This window comes from Neolamprologus brichardi, chromosome 3 (assembly GCF_056152115.1).
Source record: "Neolamprologus brichardi isolate AB-2024 chromosome 3, ASM5615211v1, whole genome shotgun sequence".
NCBI lineage: Eukaryota > Metazoa > Chordata > Actinopteri > Cichliformes > Cichlidae > Neolamprologus > Neolamprologus brichardi.
The window spans coordinates 41,261,916-41,280,801 of NC_142106.1; the positions used below are offsets into that span (position 1 = coordinate 41,261,916).

The window sequence follows — 18,886 nt, forward strand, 5'->3', positions numbered from 1 at the left end:
GCAGCCGACGCAAAAAGGGAAACTACTAAAGAGAAACGAATTTTTGTTGCTAAATTAAACACTTTCAATATGCACTGTGTAGGAAAAATGTACAGGTAAGCCTTTCCTAATGTACTGATTTCCTGTAAGTATTTCCTGAAGTATTGATTCAATAATGCAGTACACACGGCACTCGATGTAACCATGCAGTATTGTATTATATTAATACTAGATGTGTGAACACATGCAAGCATCCTCCATAGAAAATATAAGACTGAGCAAGAACACAGATAAGAGCTGTGAATGCACAGGGTGCAGAGACAAAGTAAGACATTGAAAACAAGAGGAGGAGAGAGAAAATGACAGCCAGGTATGAGAAGAAAAACAAAATGACAAATAGTGCAGCGTTAAGGAGCAAAGAGATGAAGTATACTGTGAATAGAGTGAATGGGAGACCAGGTGTGCACAAAAGCAGGAGGGAGAAAAGGGAGGAATCCGATTTAGACAAACGAGTAAGGGAGGAGGAAGCAAGATGGAGGAGCGGGCGACTAAGTGATAAATAAGGAAAAGATTTCCATAGAGGGGATGAAAGGAGGGAGAATGAGTGGAAGGATAGAGAAAGGAGAAGTGTTTAAAAGATGTAGAAATAAATGAGAAGAGGGGGATAAGAAAATAAACAGAACGAGCGTTTAAAAATTAGATGAAAGGAGAGAAACTGGGGGAAATCTGCAAAAACTAACGAGTGACATGAGAGTGAGGTGCAAAAGAAAGAATAGGAGGTGGAAATCAGGTATGAGAGAGGAAGAGGCAAAAATAGATGGGGACCAATGTGACAAGAAGGTGAAAGAAAACATTGAAAGAAATATGAAACTGCAAAAATCAACTAACAGAAGAGCAAAAGACACAGAGCAGGTGCACAGGGGGAATAAATGAGAAATGACAGAGAAAGAGTGAATAATAACTAGAAAGAAATATAAATATGAAACTGAAGAGAGGAGATGGGAGGGTGATAGCGAGAGTAGATAGAAAACAGGAGGAATGATAAATGAGAGTTAGGAGTGAGGGAGGATCAGCTGGAAAAACATAAACGACAGGAATATGAGACGGCAAGAAGGCTTGTCAACAGCAGGGAATTTCAATTATAGACACAACACACCTGTGTGCATGCAGCACATCTACATCTGAATGTGCTGCACACCAACACTCCCACACACCTGCATGTATAGTCTAGATCACATACATAAACACAGAGGCAGAAAACAGGGGGAAACTGATAGTGGCAGCAGGAAGTGAGGAAGGCAGATGGAAATGGATCCAGGAGAGGGTGAAAGGGATAATAGAAGGGAAAGATACAGTGGGAGCAGAGAAAGACGCAGTATAAAGGAGAAAAGGATGGCAACTACCACACTGGTCGAAAATATGGAGAGAGGTTCCTGTTAGGATACACACTCACCTGACATTTTGTTAGGTACACCTGCTCAACTGCTCATTAATGCAAATGTCTAATTAGGAAAATCACATAGCAGCAAATCAATGCATGTAGACATGTAGGCATGGCTAATACAACCTGTTAAAACTCAAACTGAGCATCAGAATGGGCAGGAAAGGTGATTTAACTTTGAGCGTGGCATGATTGTTGGTGCCAAACGTGTTGGTCTGAGTATTCGAGAAACTGCTGATCTACTGGGATTTTCCCACATGACCAACTCTGTGGTTACAGAGAATGATCAGGGGAAAAGGAAAATATCCAGTAAGCAGCAGGAAGAAAATGTCTTGTTAATGTCAGAGGTCAAAGGAGAATAGCTAGACTGCTTCAAGCTGATAGAAGGGTTGACCCCTACTCAAGTAACCACTTATTACAATCAGGGTATGTAGAAGAGCATCTCTGAACACAAACCTTGGAGCAGATTTGATGTGTTATGCCTTCATAATGCGAAGATGGGCTAATACTTAGTTAAATCTTAGTACCAGGTGAGCATTGTTGAGATGCCACAGCCTTTCAGTACTCTTGCTGACTGTGTTCATCCCTTTCTAGTCACACTAAATCATCTCAAACTGGTTTCTTGAACATGAAAATGACTTCACGGTACTCAATACGGCTTCTATACAGTCTCCACAGATCTCACTCCTATAAACACCTGCGGGATGAGGCAAAACAGTGTCCAGTCCAGCACAAGCAAGGCGTACCTAATGAAGTGTCTGGTGAGTCTTCGTATGAGACGAAGAGCTGCTTCTAAACTTTAACTTTCTTTAAAAAAACACAAACAAAAAAAAAAAAAAAAACATGTTTTCACCGTCATCAATTCTTCATTATCCCCAACAGCTACAATAAAAAGGCAGCAGCTCGTCTTCCTGGGCTCCTCCAGAGTGAAGACTGACGCAAACATTGTAATTTTAAGTTTCAATAATTAAATGTCTCAAGTCTGAATATTTTTTAGAATACACTGTGTGCATAGCAGAGGCAACAGCTTGTAGATGTGCATTCTTCTGCTGATAAACGCTCAAAAGGTGTAGTATAATTCGTGCTTTGTTTTCTCATCACTCCTAATGATGTCTGAGTGGTGGGATTTATGCCTGAAAACTCATTTGTTTTGTTGCTTCTTTTATTCCTCCGAGATGTATCCACTTACTCCTCACTTTGTCGGCAGACCAATTTGCTAACATAAATTATTTAATTTGTCTCATTGTAACATTTTAAAAAAAGAGAACCAGATAATCACAAATGCTCTTATTGCTGGGAGGAGTTGTGTCGCTGGAAATTGAAGACTACCGAAGAACGGCAACGATTTCCAAAAAAAAAAGAAAAGAAAAGAAAAGAAAGAAAAGTAAAATCTATGCCATCGACTATCCATAACAGTCGGGATTTTCTTTGACACCTGGAATCTGGAGCAGTTTAAGTGAAAATTGGGAGACAAAGCATTTCACAATGTTCACTCATGCATATTTCCCCAATTTCAATAAGCTTTGGTCTTTGAATGAAAATAGATTTCTCCTGAATGAGCTACAGCAACCAAGTAAGAAACTTTGCTCACTGAGACTTTCTTTACTCAATATAAACACCGACGGTCTCTCAACATGTCCCATAGTGGTTTTTGTCAAATCATTAAAAGGATTTGCAAACACGATCATTTCTGTGCACATTATAAGCAAATATTTGGCTTTGATGAACAAAAATTAGCAGTGAAAAATATAAATGGAAAGAGGAGAGATGAGAGATGAGAAAGCGGTAGGAACGCAGAGTGAGGCACACCAAATGGATGAGCAGACAATTCAGTCGAGGGTAAACTAATAAAGGAACGGGAGAAATGTCACTTTGTAAAAATACAGGCTGGTATGGGCCTATAATTACCATGGTGATGAGAGGCAAAGATGGGAAAATGCTGCATTCAATGCATGAGATACAAAAACAGGGTAAAGAAAAAAAAAAGCATAAATATGATAAAACATATTCCTCACACAGCGATACAACAAACTCCGCCTGCATAGACACCGCTCACACGGGAGGAATCACCCCACCCACGACCTTCAAGGTCAAACCCTTTTTTCTTGGGAAGTCACATCTTGTAGGACTGCATGTGTGTCTGTAGCCACAGAGCTGCTGGTTTGCCCTCCTGCAGGTCTGGTGCTCTGGTCAGGGGTCGGGGGTGTTAACAAGGGGCAATGTGAACGTGCCCCTCACTCTGTTTTCTTGCTTTATGTGTAATCCTTGTATAGTGCTATCGGAAACCAAAAGACATTTCCTCTTGTGAAGTCACTGGACAGTAGATGTGATCTTGCATCATCACATCTACAAACTATATGTGTGGGAAAATCACATCCTGCTGACTAATAAGTGCATGACACGGTTTACTGCACCGAATGTGTTCGTCTCTCTGCGAAGGAATGACTTTAATCTGCGTATAAAATAATGTTACCATTATCATTACCAGTAATGGTGACAAACCGCTTTTTATAGACAAATGCTGACCTCGACACTTTTTACTACCATTATGGAAAATACTGCTAGTCCTCGAGTTATGAGCGCACAGACCGCCAAGGTTACATGATTGCGTGTCACTGTTGGTATTAGTTTAGCAGTTTAATCTAATTTACTCACACAGCCTTGTGATTGGTCCGTTTTTCTTTCACACCACAAGTAGACTGCAAAGCCCTACACCAGACTTGGACTAATAACTTTCAAACTAGCTAAAATTACATTATAGCATCCTTAAGGCAACTAAAGATTATGAAGTCTCAGAAGTTTAATACAAGCTACACTGGATCCAATAAACACAGATGCAAAAATCAGGCGTTCGCATATATAGACTGCGCGATAATAACATTAACGGCACAGTATTAATAAATAGCTATGACAAACAGCTACACTTCCTTTGCTTGTTCTCTTCAATGGCAGCTTCTTCTCGAAAAACTGATCTGGGTTTTCCTGAATGCACATCTACTGGTTGGTCTGAATACAGTATTGTGCAGACGTCTGCGCAAAGGGTTCCTTTGGACATTGACTACTTCTTCACACATGTGCAGTCCAGTCCTTGTAGCTGACCATTTTCAGTGTTTCTGGTTTTACTTGTTTGATAAGCTACTGACCAATGACTCATTGATTTAATTTAATTTGTAAAATATGTATATACACACACACACAGAAAAACATTTAGTATACACATCCAGTGATGCATATATTATATATTGTACATATATTTATTAGTCTCAGATTTAGCCATTCTTATATTTTGCTTGTTTTATGTTATTGTATTTTTCCACAACTCTGCTGCTTGTGAAGCTCGCACACAAGAATTTCACTCACATGTACTGTACCTGCACATGTGTACCTGCACATGTGATGTGACAATAAAAGTGATTTGATTTGATCATTCAAGCATGAAAGGCACCCAACTCAAGAGATTAACTAGTGTTGCACCTTAAGGCACTTTGTTACTAAAAGCCTGTCACAATGACATTTGTTTCCATTTCTTTAGCTGAATTTAGAGACAAAAATAACTTAAAATAAAACTATTCAGTTATTAACTAAAAACCTGGCATTCTTCATGGAATGAAGAAGAAAATGAAATAAAAAAAAACATAAGAAGAAAAATCAAACTGAATACATCATTTCCTAAACAGTGTTCCCTGCGAGTGGCAACCCCAGCCATCTAAAGTATCTTAAAGTCAGTTTCATAAGAAACAAGGGGGGGGGGGGGGAAATCCAATAAAGACTTGACACAGGACCTGGAGAGGCATTTGGCCCTTCAGTTGATCCAGCTACTGTTCACTAAAGCCTCATCAGAAACTGTCTCAGTGGACGTGTGGCTGTCGGGAAGCCATTCTTGAGGCAGGGAAACGGGGAGAAAAGGCTGAGGGGGCCAAATTACACAAGAACTGGACTGAAAATCAGTGGCAACAGGTCTGATGAAGTGCGGAAATTTTAAAATGTCAGCTTTATTGAATGAGTGTGGGATTATCTGACAGAACAGAACAAAAGGGCACCCAGCATCGAAAGGGGAGCTCTGAATGTCCAACAAGCATGTAGAGCCATTCCTGAATACAGGTGGTCATACCAAATATTGACTTTGAATTACACCCACACCGTTTTTGCCTTATATTCGTTTGTGTTTCTACATGCTCAAATAAACTCACTGCATCCATTTTTCCAAGACTTTCACAGTACTGCAGGTAATGGTCAGCAGGCATCATGAGATGACCCAATGAGATACCTGCATTTTTAAAGAGCCAACTCTGAGCCCCTTTCACAGTGTAATGCAGGACCACAGTTTTGAAAACATACTGTCAAAAGTCCTCTTATGTTAACCACTTTTTTAAAACCCTAAATCACAAAAATAAAAGCAGCACATAGGAAATCGATCAACAGTCAAAACTTTTAAGCAGGAGTTCAAACTTATAACAGACCAAGTTCAGTCACCAGTTGATTACACCAGTGACTGGCGGCTCTGTTAATGGCAGGGAAGAAAATGAAAGATAATAGTGATGAAACTGCCAATGAGATCGAGACGGTCTGTTTATGGCGTGCAGCTGAAGGTGTTTTTATGATGATAGGCAAGACAAATACACTTCCTCTAATTAGGACTCCACCTGTTTTCAAACTCAAGACTGCTCCTCGGATGAACGAGGCACACATACCGGCACACACAGGCCTGTAGACCCGTGCACAAGCATTTTTAAACACATCAAATACGCTGAGTGACGCATGCAAATGTGTTCCATTAAAAGAAACAAACAAGAGAAGGATGCTGTTGGGGGTGGAAGTGGAGACACAGATGTGAGTAATGCTGGTTGACACGTCGAGGAGAAAAGACAAGTGATGTATGGGAGGACAGATAAATCCTCATCTGATCGTCACATTATGACTAATGGGACAATGAATGAAGAAGGAGAAGATGAAGTAGTCTGGTATTGCTCCAGTAAGGGTTTTCTGTTCCCCTGGTTTAGTACGCCGAGCAGGACATGACAGCAGGAAGGGAGGAAGGAAGGACAGAGAGAAGGCAGAGTGAGTGAGAGGAAAAGGAAGATGTAAAATGAGTTTCTGAGTAACAGGAGGAGGTTGAATAAAATGAACAGTGGGAGGAGAGGAGAACAGCAGGACTTAGCCTTGTTACTTGATACCTTTTTGCAGAGACGAAGCTGGGAAAGACAAATGTGAGAAAAGGAATGGAAGAGATTGTTGGTAATGTTAAAGGTTAAGGGATGTTTAAGGTGAAAGGATGAGGGAAGATTGATAGTTGGACGTAATGGATTGAGAGCAAATGTGGAAACAATGGGAAACTGGGAGAAAAGGACACCGTTGACAAGGAGAGAGGAGGACAGAGTTAAGAGGAAAGGAAGACACGAGCACAATGGAGCAAACTCTGAAGATGGATCAGCAGATAAACGAGATGAAAGGGTGATCGCTGCTCCCTTCGATCACATGTTAATCATTCGCTTCAATACCTCAGCATACTATGAAGCAAGCTCAAACTCACCCCCACCGTTTCCCCCGCTGTGAACAACAAAACCATATTTCCACCATCTTTATTTTACTGCCGTAACGTGATTTCAGGGTTCAGCAAATAGTCTTTCATCATCCACTTATCACACTATGGGAGTAAAGGTTTTTCCACTTGTGCTTCTTAGAATCACCTTCATATCTCACAAGGCTAAACTGATCGCAGCGTTTACGTGCCAAAAGACTCGCAAACACACCGAATGTGAAGAGCGTCTGAAGAAAAATGGATTAAAATACAAAATGTCAAGGTGCTGCTTTAATACTCTTCCCCCCTTCGCCTTCCAAAGCAGGCAGTCCATTCCTCCCAGTCATTCTGTCGACGGGGCTGCTGCCGTGCTTGCACTACGGCATCCATCACTCATCCCTCACTCACACCTTACTTTATTTCTCCCTCTATAACCTCTCCTCTGTGCCTCCTATGCCTAAACACCATTTTACTTGCTCCAGGCTACGCTCCCCTAAAGCTAAGGCATTAGCATATTTTTCATTCTGCTTCCTCCAATGTTTTAATGGTGCATAAGCAAAGCATCTTATGGAGAATATGAACCGAGAGAAGAAGAGAAAACAGTAGTTTAGGGAAACTGTATATATTGCAGGTAGTCAACACCTCGGGGAAATTCCTATTTAAGAGCTGACATGAAATATACAAGTCAAACTTGTGAGATTTTAATATCACTCAGTGTGTGCAGACTTCTGTGGTATATCCACGCTGTGCAAATTAAACACTAAACTTGCTTTCTAATCTTTAGCGTTGCATGAAGCTGGTTAAATTGTAAAGATTTACTGAAAATCTGTTGTTTTTAAGCAAATTTAACTTCTTTGTTGTTTTCCAAAAAGTCTAAAAAGGCATAATTTACTGAACTGTTATTAAAAAATGTACCAATATAATTTAACTTTTTGCAATGAAAATGCAGCTGTGGTAGCTCTGGGTGTGATTTGTTTTAACATTATATAACATATCCATTATTCCCTGGCAACACATCTATTAAATCTATTCAGGGCAGAAACTTGCCTGGGGGTGAATGTGTTGGTGCAAGTATGGCACCATACTGGTGAGAAAAGTTACTAGAAGCCCCAGAAACACTCAGTAATGACTTCATTCCTATAATAAATAAAACATTGCCTATTGATATTGAAGTTCAGGTTCAAATCTTGCTATCTATTATTATCAAAGTTCAATATTTCCTCCTTGTTTTGTTTGCTTTAGCGCACACGCGCACAGTGAACAGCCCCAGAAAGCTAAGGAACAGCACTGCAAATGTGAGCCAAGTATTTACCTTTGTTTTGCATCACTTTGCTCTTTACATACAGATGAGATATAAAAATAGCCTCTGATGTGGTGCTATTCCCTCTTTACCTCCAACATTAAATATCCCACCTTTATTTTTTCAGATTTTTATGCTGTTCTAACGTGAAGTTGTTTTTTCTAATCCAAGTAAAGGACAGTTTATTTTGGTGCTTTATGGAAGTAGTGTGTGGCTCCAGTCCTTTCCCACTGACACACAGAACTGCTGAAAATCCATCACCCTCTGTGCTACAACCACGTGGGTTTCAAATATTTGGAGCATCGTGTTCGAAGGGTTATCTGTATCTGCTCCAACCCTGCACAGAAGTTTCAGTGTCATTATTTCTCAAAGCCAATTACTCGACTTTCCTCGGACACCTCAAGTGAATTACAACCTATAACTTTTAATCCTCGTGCCCTTCACCTTTTACTGTGTTGCTCCGCCTCCGACCAGTCACGGCTGTCCAGCAATAATTTATTAAGTGCCTCGTGTCCCATTCCTCCATCTTTATTGATTGTGTTTATTTCATTCACATTGCATGGTGGTGGTGAGGCATCCCTCTATTGTCCATCATGTTTCCTCATTCAAAATCACAGGTAAATGGTGCAGGATGACGGGAAAAGAGACCAAAATAAACCCGATGGAGAAGGAAATTAATAAAAGGATGAAGAAGGAATCTGGGTGTGTGAAATATGTACATTATTGTTAAGCTGAGTGGTAGGTTGGAGGGAGGTTTCTGAGAATTGCAGGGGGAAGCTGAAGAGGAAAAATATGGAGTAGAAACAAGGTGGAAAGTCCTTGAAATGGAAAGGTCACAAGCCCCTTCATGGCCACTCTTCTCACATAATTTTCACGGTGAATAGTAATGAAGGTGAGAATGCCATCTAATGAGGATGGTATTTAAAAACACATTCGATGTTTGGTCCTGCAAGGCCAATTTAAAGGTGATCCTGGAATATATGCTGCTTACTATAATACAACTTAAAATTAAGAAAATTCTGAGATGGCTCCTTTAATGCGCTGATATTTCCAGGCTAAATTAAGTCTGATTATTGAGCCACGTATGCCGCTAATAAACTAAAACCCCTTGGAGCCAAATGAAATGACAAATTAAATTTAAATCTATATGCAAAACAACTTCTAGTTCACCCCTTTTTAACAGAATTAATTGGTAAGACCAGTAAGTCATTGGTAATCTATTTCTTTTTAATCAAAATGTGGAACAGAATACTTGTAAACCAAAAGAAATGTTTTCAACACCCCCACCTTCAGACAATGATGAACCCACTCAGTCTAACAGTTTAAATGCACCCATCAGTGAAAGCTTTCACATTTCTAGTTCCTGTCAGTAGCAGCAGCCTCACCCAGGCCGTGCTGGATGTGAATACTCTGCTCTCATTAAAACAGGAAAATTATATCATATCACTGTGGGAATAGTTCTCGTTTGGAATCACTGGCTCTATTTTCAGAAATCAAGATTACGATGCAGGTGCACGCATGGTCGGCTCCAAGGCTCTTATTGTTTGAGTATAAACTAACAAGGTTAAAATAATTTGATATGGCGCAAACAGTGGCTTTTGATAGAGTGCACTCAACTCCTCTGGCAGATTTAGTGAATTTAGAGATCCCAGGATACTGGTGGAAAATGTACACATGAAATTTTAAATAATATTATTCCTGCAATTTTCGCCAAAAAGAAACCTTTTAACTCTTGCAGTCTTGTTCACACCATCTGAACCGCCACAAAAAAGCTTTTTGATTTTGTAAAATCAGCTGGCCTCTTTTGGCCTTTGCCATCTTCATTAGGTTTCTTAGTAGACAAATAGCTTCACTACACCAGCAATTGACACAATGAGGGCACTTGTAGATAAAGCCTACCTCAATCCTTCCCGTGTCTGGCTGGAAGCCTCTGGATGGGTCCTCGGTTGTCACTCTACACTGGATTGCGCAGCCATTCACCCTGATCTTTTCTTGTTTGAGGCCGAGTTCTGGCAGGCTGCGGCCCTCGCACACATGCAGCTGAGCATGCACCAGGTCCACGCTGTTGCAGAGAGAGAGAGGCGATGAGGTGAATTATGGACAACCTGAGTATGGTTTGAATAGCCCTTAATTTCCCTTGATGTCACTGTGGAGAACATTTTTTCCACACTTACAAGACTTATGGGAGCAGAAAGACCACTTTCCCCTTAATGTAAGATTTTTTTTTAGCTATTCTTGGCATAAAGTCGGGGCAGAGAGGGTCTGGAGATAAAATGGGTTTAATTTCTCACTTGAGGAAATGAATCTGGAGTGTTTGACAAGCAAACAATGCATTTGATATCCTACTACTAATTTAATGCTGCTGAAACAATAACTCCAGGACACAGAGAGGGGTAAACAAGCTGGGCACAGTAAATCCAATTTAACATAATGTAACCAAGTGATAAACAGGTAACATAACTTGTTTTCATTAGAGATTATTAGGCATACTAAGGTGCTACAAAGATGAATAGATCACTACTGTTTTGATTTATTAAATTTGAATGTGTCACTCTCACAGATGTAGATGCTCACAGCATGTGTTTCATTCAGCTCTGTGTATTATGTTACATTTCAAACATCAGAAACTTAAAGTATACAAATTGTTTTACATATGCAAAACACTTTATTCACAACTCTAGAAATGCATCATCACTCAGGGCCAAGTGCACACATACAAACAGCAGTACATTATGTAAATTTGTATTCAGTGATTATTCAATATAAGGAGGAATTTAAATGCATTTCCATGAGCTGTAACCCTTAACATCAATTTTGGCTCATCTGAATGCATTTATTTAAATGTAAAGCTCAAATGAGGTGTTCTAGGTTAAGCTTCATGACCTTGTGCAGTCAAACACACAACCAAATGTATAAAAATACTTCCTGTTTATTTTAATGGGGGCACATTTTAAGCGCAGCTGTGGACAGACACAGTGTGTGGGTGAGGGGAGATGCAATTCCTCACGCAGCCCACCCGCTGCCCAAGACAAACAACTACGCAACCTCTCCAACTTGAAGGATGAATGAGAAACATCTTTGCACACAAGCTTAGATCATGGTCACTGTTTTGGCTTTCATCTCCTTTGTGTCTCATTTCTGTTGCATCCACATCCTGGCTAAACAGAAGGACGATTATGCAGCAGCCTGCTGTGAAATGTGTTGGTAGAAGACACCAACTCTCTCTTGATAAGTTGGACAGGCGCCAACATCATGTCTTTGTTCCACTTTCATGAATAAGTTGGAACTTTGAAGTTAGACAGCTCCACTCAAATCTTCCAATAACAAAAGAACAAGATGAAATGAGACACACTGGGATATGCCCCCAACAGCAGTTATGGAAATTTCTCGGTTTCTCTGCATTTTATTTTACTTTTCATCAGGATACAGATTCGAAACCAGACTGAGAATACTACCAACAAAAACTGGTTACTATGTATCCACACTGTTAGCCTCTGAGGGCTATAGAGCTTTGCCAGACAATACACAGGAACAGGGATTTTCTCTCTTGTGTTGTGTACAATTTTATTGAGGCTAATAATTGAGATAAAACTATAATACATATAATTGGTGAAGACAAATTTATTTTGACAGTAACGCCTTCTGTGAGCAGTTCAACTTGCTCACTTAATATAAACACACTGACATCTGCAGAGCATTCAGATATTCATTAAAAGTAATGCAGAAGAAAAAGGAAAAAAGGAATAAACAAACCCAAAAGGACAACTATTGAAATTCCAACATACGGCTTATGAGATGGAAATGGAAACTGTGTTCCTACTGAACTTCTTTAGTGTTATGCAAATAAATATTTCAATGACAAACGAGATGACAAAACATTTTCTCCGTTGAGAGTCAAACGCTTGGCTTTTATTGCACAGATCAAGTCTGACCTAGATTTCCTTCTGTACATAATTTATCTGGAAAACATAAGGCTATTCTGATTGAGTGAAGCGCCTTGAAGGTTTATGAAATTCATTGTATACTAATTTGACTCCGACAAATTAAAGCGCCTGCAGCAACATCTGTCCCTCAGTGCAGTCATTTACAGAATAAAAGTCATTTGGATCATTAGCAAGTTACACAATGTGGCCCAACTATGCAGGAAGGGGATGAAGGTGATTTGCCTTCAGTGAAGTAAATGCTGCGCTACAGCCGAAGAGCTGTTGCTCGGCTACAATAAAAATGTAAATGTGAGGACAGTAAATGCTACATGTTGTAACTAGGGATGCACCGATACCGATACTGGTATCGGGTATCGGGGCCGATACTGTAAAATGTTTGTGTACTCATACTCGTAAAAGTTAACCGATACCATAAACCGATACAAACTTATTTCATTAATCAGAGGGTGGCATGTCATTTCTGTTGTAGTTTTTTTAGATTGGCCACAAGGGGGACTTCCCGCACTAAACAGGCACAGGGTTAGACGAGTCAGACTGGCAGCTCCAGATAAAAAAAGAAACTGGAGGCTGCTGTAGCTAGGCTAAACAAAATGTCAGCAGTGTGGACCGGAACAGCCAACTTTAACTCAGGTTTTGGAAAAGCGATGAAAAATGTCAAGAGAAAATCCACGAGCAGTTAAAATAACAGAGGCTCTGACTCATTTTATCGCTCTGGATGACCAGCCAATGCCAGTCGTGGAAAACATAGGATTCTTCTCAGCATACTCGAGCTGCGATATGAAATTCCCAACCGCCCACACATCAGGGAGATAATGGTGCCAAAACTTTCTAAAGAGGTAAAGACAAGCAGTGTGTGCGCGATGTCAGTCCTCGGTTTAACGGCACAGTGGACTGATGAGGAGTTTGTTCGTCAATGCTAAATACTTTCGTTATTTTGTTTGTTTGTTTACATTATGGACACTCTGCAACAATTTAAAAGTTTATTTTATTCTCAAACCTAATTTGTATCTATTTTATTCCAAACAGAAGTGTTTATTTATTATTCCGAAAGCTCGAGACAGTGCCAATAGTTCAGTGATATTTTGTTAAATTACAATGTGGAGATTCTGCAATAATTTAACAGAAGTTTTTTTGTGGTCATTTTTATTAAGATATTATTTATTATCGGCAGAGAATAAAATAAAACCTGTCTTCCAATTCATTGCATTTGTGTGTGTGTGTGTGTGTGTGTGTGTGTGTGTGTGTGTGTGTGTGTGTGTGTGTGTGTGTGTGTGTGTGTGTGTGTGTGTGGGGTAGAAGTATCGGTTTTTGTACTCTGTATCAGCAAGTACTCAGATCCAAGTATTGGTATCGTATCGGTTTGAAAAAATTGGAATTGTTGCATCCCTAGTTGTAACTGCTGGCAAAGTAGAGAACACAGGATTAACCAGACTTATTAGGACTGACCTGAAACATCTGTATGGAAACAAAGTTACTATATGCAGGGATGAGAGTTTGATAGCTAAGAACTTCAGGTTAGGAATAATGCAGCTAGCTGTATAATATGTCCTAAGCTCCGACTCAAATAGATTACAGATCCACATTTCCACTTTCAAATAATCTCAAGGTTTGAGAATGACCTGTGGTAATAAGACTAAAGCAGGGAGTGAAAGATCAAGAAATATCCAAATGGAAATACTGTTTGTCTAAACGTCACTATTTGATGTTTTGTGTCCTTCAGGATTCTCTGTTTAGGAATCTCATAACCATCTTTACTATAATATATATGCTACATATATAATGCAGGACTCATTTGCAAGCCTAGGACATAAAATCAGGTTGAATATATACTTTGTAACTGGAAAAAATATGGGTTATGGGTACGCATAATTAATAAATGGATTATTAATATTCTTCGATCTCACAGTTTGTGTTTTATGGTTCAATGCGAGAAATATGAAGAAGTTCTCTGCACAGTAATGTTCTGTTCCTATATACACAACTAAAAGTATGTGGAGCCCAGAAATTGCTGCATCAACAAAATTAGAAAGTTTAAAAATTGACCTGCTACTTAAGCAGCCCAGTTACACGCTCTGCAGCCCATCGCAGCTCTCTGCTTCTTCACCTGATACTTTAGCGCAGCCTCAGATTACACCAACACACTTCATGGCTAAAGTAAGGTAACAGCCACTAAAAGCATTTACTTTTCTGACACTGCAGCTACTTCTCCCCCCCTCTCTCACATACACACTTGAATTAAAAGTTACTCACACTAGTACAGTTAAGGTATTTGAGCGAAGCCCAGGAGATGCTGCTGTTCGTCCTCTGAGCACGACTTTACTACGGTGCTACCTATTTTTTTTAAACTAATTGACAATGAATGTATCATGTAAAATAAATATTTTAAAATTCTGCAAATTTATCTGCCAAACAAAAGTCTGATACTTTGACAGCACAAAACTCAGACAGTTTCTCTTTAATGTGATTATGTATTGCACTAATGCAGCTGTGCCAAGGATAGCTGCCACTGCCTTTTCACACATCTACTCATTTTTACTACATCCAGTTTAGTAAGACTGCAAACTTTGCCAAAAAGTGACCAGATCCATTTACCCATGGCCAACATGTAATTTTATAAAAGTCTGCTAATTTAAAAAAGAAAAAAAAGAAAAAAAAACACAAGTGGTTGACCTCTATGCCCTCTTTTCTGCATATTGTGTGCACTCTCTCATGCAAGTACCCTTCATGCACCGAGCACAGCAGGCAGGCTACAAATAGCAGTTTAATTATATTTCGCTTAGAGCCCACCAAACTAGGTACTCCTGAGTTGCAGCGGTTTGTTCTTTGTCAATTAGATGGTGGAAATTTGATTAAATTATTTTGTTTCAAGCATGACGCACGTAAGAACAACAAACTGAAAATGATGACAAAGTTCAGACTTGAGAACCCACCACAGTACAACAACTTTAGACTGCATTCAGACATTATTCACCAACTGCCTTAAGGCACTTGTCAATTGTTTTTTTTAGGTTTAGTAGAGCATATTCCCCAGTTTAGCAAATGATTACAACAAATGCAATACAAAGCTGCCTGCTCTTTTCTTTTATACACTAAGCCAACGAGAGGGAATGAACTCTACCCTTGAGCAAACTTTGCAGCTGTAGAAATGCAAGTCCTTTCCACCTTTATTAATGACAACATAAACTATATCTGTGTACATGGTACATTTTCGCATCTAAAAACATGAATATTTTTACAGATTTTTACTAAATGGTTATTTGTACTCAACATTTTCAATAATTCTAGAGTACGGCTTATTCTGACTTTAAGGCCATACCTTCAATACATCCAATATTTTTTGTCCTGAAAATACCGAGAATGTATAAATCCTTCAACATGCCCAGTCCAATACTGGATCTGTTCTGCTCCATTTCAGCTGACAAGTTTATTTATCATCCCTGCCAGAATTGCCTTTTGTTTTTTTAAATGCTGTCAGAACCCAAATGCCAAATACATTACTTGGCCTTTACTTCTACGATCTGTGCAGCAACCTCACTTAAGGCTACTTAAGTTGCCTGTAAATACTTACACCATCTCTGAAACACCAGTCTACTAGAGATATAAATAAGACACACACTTTATCAACTATGGAACTACACAAAGGTTCAATCATTGGGCATATCCAGCATTAGCTGGATTCATTAATGACTGCTACTATTATACAGTGCAGGTCAGATTTCAGTATAACAAAAGCTTTTTTGGGGACCAGCAGCATAAACCATGTTTCACCAGGACAAAGACAGCCAAGAAATATCTGAAGTATGGAGATCGGTCTTCATACCATGTTATATTTCAGCTTTGATGGCTAAACGCACATTTTCTTGTGGAATCTAAGCATTGACTTTTAAAGAGTCACTGGCCTTATGTTTGGAAGGAAAAGTCCTGATAGCCAAATCCGCATTCTACACTCCGGCGCTAAAGCTCTACATTAAAGACACCAAGACAAATCGGCTCTTGCAGTCTTCGCAAAAAGTCTAAACTCCAATTGAACTTACCATGTCTCCCTCTGAGAAACTTCAAAGATGAGGTAAATCCTTTCATCTAAAGTCTAGGTCAAGACCGTGCACATATTGTTTATCCACCAATGCAAATGTTTTATCCAAGCTAGCTCACGTCTTATCAGTCCAACACACTCAACCTGACAGAGGATTTAGCTGCAGCCTAACAAGACATCACCGTTAACTGAGTCGACTTTAACGTCTTTTTATCTAAACGTCATGTTTGATGGAGTAAAATATTCCCATCAAAGACAATGGAGCCAGTTCCTTTCCTCAAGATATCTTGCACTGGAAATGCTGAATCAGTGCACTATGGCCATGTACATCTTAAAGGGTTCAGGAAACTTTTAGATTATGTACTAACAAATCCCGATTATTTAGTTCAACCTGTTTTCATGACCCATGGCTAAATTAATTTGCCTGGTACTTAGAATCTAGAGCCTTTAACAAGCCTTAGCTGTAGGCTAATATATACCTGATATACTCTGGAATTTTCCATTCCTATTGTGTACAAGTCCTCTTGTCAGACACCGTTGGCTCCTACGAATCTAGAACCCATCTGATCCCATATTTTCCTTCTGGCCTCGTACTGTAGTTAAAGGTAATTATACAGAGATAAATGGCAGCAATCTTTTCACAGTAAGAAAGTAGACATAGGACTCATTTCCTATCTTCAATTTCAAGTTTAAGGTGGTAGAAACAGGAAGAGAAAGACCGTAACGAAGGACCAGTTTTTATGCATGCACCCCTTTGTGCCAAAGAAGGCACAAAGTAGCACTAACGGGTCCACAAGTGTTACACCACAACTACATACATCTGGCTGCTTTGCCATTTGGTTTGTTACATTTGTTCCTGTGAAACTCATCCTAAATATCATCCTAAAATTACTGCAGGTCATCTCCAGAGTCAAGAGTACAATGAAGGTTTCATTAAAATGTAATTCTATTAAAATGAATCATGTCTCCTCTGACGCTCTGTCAGAGGTTACGCTCTGTTACAGTGCCAAGGTGCAGCGAGATCATAGAGGATGTATAATGTACTGACCTGTGACAGACAAACCCACTTTTTCCCCCATTAAATTCTTAAATATGTTCATAATCTATATGGACATTGCCAGCATATGATTATTTTCTGCCTTTCCATTTTGTTATTATGGACACACTCATATTACTTACCTTTACCAAACACATTCCTACATCATCACATTGCACGTGGAAAGTACATTAGCCTCATTCTTGTACCTGAGAGCACGGCATCGAGCTGCAAGCGCGGAGAACTTTGTCTCAATCTGTCACATGTGCACACGCGCGCACACAAAGGCCATGAAGGCTGAGTACTAATTGCATATCATTTTCAGTCGCTTCACTCAGAGCTCGTTAGCAGGGGAGAAGGGGGTGGCTGTGCGCCCGGAAATAAAAGTGGAAGATAGAAAGAATATAGTATAGCGAGAGAATGACGCAGTTTGTTGTGGCCATAGGAGACCAGAAAACAGGGAAGGAGCAATACAAGGAAATAAAAGACAAAGAAAATGCGCAACTTCACTCTGAAGAACCATACGGATGGAGGAAATTAAAAACCAGACAAGATGACAGCTATACTTCTAATGTTTGAGGCAGGAGGGTGAGAAATGAAGCGAGTGGAAGGAGAAAGAGTGGGAGTATGGTAAAGGATAAAAACCTGGATACTAAGACTGAAAGAACGAGTGGGAAAAGTGGGAGTGTGGAAAAGATTGGATTTGGCCTTGCTCAAAAGAACAGAAGGAATGAAGGCAAAGAGGAGGTGGAAGGACGTGAAGGTGGGAAGAGGGAGTACGGGGGGGGGAGGGCAGTTGGGACTGGAGAGGGAAGGAAGGATAGAGGGATAAGATGGATAAACTGGAGTGTGGAACGAGTGGGATAAGAAGGAGGATGTCCATGTCGAATTGAGAAGGGAGCGAGGGAGTGAGTAAAATGGAATGACTCAGGGTGAGGGACAGATAATGGTAAAACAGGGAAGGAGATAAGACAGGGAGAAAAGAGGAGGTGGCAGTGCATAAGGCGGGAAAGCTTTAATGAAGAATTTGTTGCGAAATCAAAGTATGGCAGAAAAATAAGAAACAAGCTTAAATTATTTTACTTTCAGGTAAATATACATTAGTTTTCCAGACGAGTGCAAGAGGAAAGGATTTATATCATCGTAATGTCTGTTTGCTCAGCAGCGCTTACATCCAACATACATACCTAGCAACATGGAGAAAGGGCTACTCTGGTCATATGAACCACTAACTAAACAAACAACATAGCATTTAAATCAGCTTTGGGGAGCTCGTTGGCGTTTCTTTATGCTCGTCTCTGAGCTACAGTTACACACTTAACAGATAAATGGCAGCAATCTATTCACAGTAAGAAAGGAAATGAGTCCTATTATCTACTGTAACCCAGTGTTTAAAACGGGATCAAAAGCATAAATATTAATACTCTTGATTAAAATACTCATTTCATAATGGGAATAAATACTGATAAAAAGCATGTAAACATAAGATTAACTAATATGTGGATAAACTGTGTCGAGGCAGGACTTTGTCCTTTAGAGTGTTTTCGTTAGATCCACTGAGCAACCAATAATTGGCTGGTCTGAATCTGTGTGCGCTGCTCAGACACCTGTGTGCGCCTTCACGTACCAGTCAGA

At 39.7% G+C, this 18,886-nt stretch overlaps 1 protein-coding gene across 2 annotated transcripts in view; it reads right to left on the reverse strand.

Annotated features, from left to right (window-relative positions):
- Positions 1-18,886, reverse strand: part of pcxb (pyruvate carboxylase b) — a 285,541-nt gene that overhangs the window by 175,756 nt on the left and 90,899 nt on the right. For both annotated transcript variants that reach the window (XM_087837657.1, XM_087837656.1), the window contains exon 11: positions 10,138-10,300. In XM_087837657.1, the coding sequence (XP_087693783.1) occupies positions 10,138-10,300 (163 nt within the window). The remainder of the gene's footprint in view (positions 1-10,137; positions 10,301-18,886) is intronic.